This window comes from Phoenix dactylifera, unplaced genomic scaffold (genome assembly GCF_009389715.1).
Source record: "Phoenix dactylifera cultivar Barhee BC4 unplaced genomic scaffold, palm_55x_up_171113_PBpolish2nd_filt_p 001819F, whole genome shotgun sequence".
NCBI lineage: Eukaryota > Viridiplantae > Streptophyta > Magnoliopsida > Arecales > Arecaceae > Phoenix > Phoenix dactylifera.
This window is the reverse complement of record NW_024069112.1, coordinates 1-3,403: the sequence shown is the minus strand read 5'-3', so window position 1 is coordinate 3,403 and position 3,403 is coordinate 1. Positions and strand designations below refer to the sequence as shown.

General features: G+C 40.7%; 1 protein-coding gene across 1 annotated transcript; it reads right to left on the bottom strand.

Annotated features, from left to right (window-relative positions):
• Window positions 1-1,217: 1,217 nt before the first annotated feature.
• LOC120109108 (protein DMP3-like) lies at window positions 1,218-2,073 on the bottom strand. Its single transcript, XM_039122850.1, has one exon. It carries the CDS (start codon window positions 2,056-2,058, stop codon window positions 1,384-1,386), a length of 675 nt encoding a protein of 224 aa, XP_038978778.1. The 5' UTR covers window positions 2,059-2,073; the 3' UTR covers window positions 1,218-1,383.
• Window positions 2,074-3,403: the final 1,330 nt, after the last annotated feature.

The window sequence follows — 3,403 nt, the reverse complement described above, 5'->3', positions numbered from 1 at the left end:
ATTTTTGGAGCAGGCTAGCCCAAATTTTATAGAAAAAAATACGTAAGATCTTTTTTTTATTCCTATGGACACGGGTCAACTAACTTCAAAACTATTTTTAATTATTTTGCTTGTCCACTTCCTACCCTATGATATTATTTCCGAATCTTCAAGATTTCGGCAGTTGGCATGATCAATTCTCCAGGGGTTAGGTCGAACTCGGGTTAGAGTATGGTTCAATTCTCCAGTTGGCATCACCCTCTCTCGAGTTTGGTGACCCTATAGCAACGACAATGATATAGAGTTTTGTCATCCATCATAGAATAGGTATAAGTTTATAAGGAAGGATTAGATTAATAGTACTGCTGGCCGCATCATTTTTTTTGCCGCACATCCTTCGGAAGGTTTTTCCTTTTCTTTTCTTTCTTTCTTTTTTTATTTTTTTATTTTTGGAAGAACTACGAGTTCTGGAGGGTAACTCGGCGATGGTTATTGGGTGGATCCTGCAGACTTCGAGAGGAGTTGGCGACAACCACCTGCTCTTGAGAGATATTTGAGTCATGGTTCATGACGGATTGGTGCTTATGTTTAGAGAGGCCAACGGGGCGGTGGATTGGGTTACATCTTTTGTTACCCACCATTCAGAGACCACCTATAGGAGGGAGAGATGGAGTTGCCTAGGGCTCTTCGTGATGTTCGGCTTTTTGATTTTATTCGAAGAGAGCAACACATAATGAACCAAAAAGGGACTGTAGTTAGTACCCTCCACGCGCTAAAGAAGGATTCACCATCCTTCGCGCCCATCCACCGTAAGATCATCTTTGGACTTATCTTTCGAGGCTGTAGCCTCGGCCCTCCTTTTTCGTACCAGCCAAGTTCCAGCCTTTTGGGGGTTTATTGGAAACTTGAGTCCAAAATTCGGGCTCCAATAGAAGGAAACAAACAGTTGAAAATGCTTATTTTTTGAATTAACTTGAGATCAAGCCTGGCGTCCCTTTTTTTTTATTTTTTTGTGATGTACGTCAAACCAGGCTTGCTAAGTAAGAAAAAAATTCACATCATATGCTACTATTCAAGAAGTTATTGGATATATGACCATTAAAGCACATGCACTTGTTGAAAATTCAGGCTCCAAACAAATAGTTGAAAATGCTTATTTTTGAATTAACTTGAGATCAAGCCTGTCTTCTTTTTTTTTGTGACGCATGGCTAACCAATCTTGCTAAGCAAGAAAAAAATTCACATCAAGAAGTTATTGGATAATATACCCATTTAAAGCACATATACTTGTTGATACAGTCCTCCCAAAAGAATACATATAGGCTAATCTTATTGTTAATCCTTTACGTTTCACAACATCTACTAGAAAATGAATCCGAACATATAATAACCAAAACAGCTAGCTTACTGTGAATGAGGCGGCGTATCCGAATATCCAATCCCCTTCCGAGTGGTTGGAAAGATCAAAAACACCATGATGGACAAGAACCCGGCCCCAAGCGGCAACTTCTGGAGGATCTGCTTCGAGTATGGCCCGGAATCCGGAAAGAAGCAGTTCTGTATATTGGTATCACTAAAGGTTAGAGCCAAGAACAGCAGGACCGAGAAGAAGGCATGGACGTAGTCCAACCACCGTATCCGAAACCTCAACAAGTCCTCCAACACCTTGCTTCGATCCCCATCAGAGGGCTGGTAATTGAAAACAATGAAGCTTTTGCACGTGGCCATGCCATAGTACAACTTTCCGTTGGTCCCTTTGAAACTATCGGTGAAGGAGAAGAAGATACAAGAGATGGTGCAAATGAGAAGTAACGACAAGGTGATGTACTTGTTGGAAGCGTAGCAGATGCATTGGTTGGCAATGGAAGGGGAGAGAGCTTGGAAGGCGAGGACGGAGCCGGTCGGAAGGAGCTGCGCGAGGTTCGCCGCAGTCGACAGGGTCTTGTCGATCACCAATCGCCTCTGGCTCGTCAAGCTTTGGCTGGGAGTAGTGCCCCTTAATGGGGTCGACCTATCCAATTCTCTCGGTTCTGAATCCTGGCTATTTGCAATTGTGATCGCAGATGATATCTCTGTCATTGAGGATAAGAAGGGAGAGAGAGAGAGAGAGGCTGTGGTTTTCTTGAGAAGTATATTATTCAACAGAAGCTTGGTAGTGGCTTTCTTTAGCCTTCTTCTCGTGTTTAGAAGGCTAGAGACTTTTGTGATTTTATGTGGTGCCTATAGGAGTAGTGGGATTTATACAAACGAAATGTCATCATTGTTAGCAATATATCGCCCAAATAAGTAAATAAATCTATTAATTGTAATTTATAGAAAATCTTAAAAGAAATAATATATATATATATATATATTATTCGGCATCAAAATTTTAGTACAAAAAAAATCTATTCTAGCACAAAATAAATCTATTCATTTAATATATTTAAATCATAAAATCGCAAATCCTACAGATATGCTAATATTAAATTTAAACAAGAGTAAGAGAAAATAGGCTAATTGAAGGCAGGTCGAAACGCGTAGACGCGGTCCCAAAAAAGCTTTTGCCCCCACGTACAGGTCTCCCAGTAATACCCCTCCAAAATTATAACTTTATTAGACTCAAAAATAAGACGATAGCCTTTCTGGACGAGCAAGAAACCATTAATTAGGTTTCTTCTAACGACCGATACATATTGGATGCCGTGCAGGGATAGGATCTTTCCAGAAGTAAGCTTTAAGTCTACTCGTCCCACTCCTAGCACACGTGCCTCCGAGCTGTTTGCCATAATCACAGCTCCTCCACTTGAGACCTGGTAAGAAGAAAATCAGGAGCGATCCGAATAAATATGAATACGAACTCTGGTATCAATCCACCAATCAAGTGCTTGTAAAGTTATGTTAACTTCAGAAGTGAAGGAAACAGACCTGAAAGCTACCTCAGAAGAGCCAGTGTCGGAAGTCACCATGTTGACTTAAGCACTGATTGTGTGTAGACCCTTCTTCTTGGTTGAAGAGGTGCAGTCTTCTTATAGAAGCACTGAGGAGGCAAATGGTTAATTCGACCACACACATAACAGAAATGAAGACCACCTTCCTCTTTCTTCTTCTTCTACTCCCGGGATTTGATAGGTTTTTCATTGTGGTGGTTAGGATTTCTAGGGTTGTAGGGTTTCTTTTTGTAATGTTTATGTTTAAAGGATCGGTTCTGATTTTTTCTAGGTGGGGCCACTACATTGTAAGCATTATTTTGTGTCCTGTAGAGGTTTTACTCTTGAGCCTATGTTGCTCTTCAATTCTAATGGAGTTCAAAACTTGGGTTAGGGTGAGATCTCCTTGGGTATGGCCTAGAGTCTTAGCAAAATCAAACCAAAAATTGGGTAGTTTGTCTATCAGGCAGGCTACCTAAAATTGGGCAGCATCATCAAGACTATATTTGCTTTCT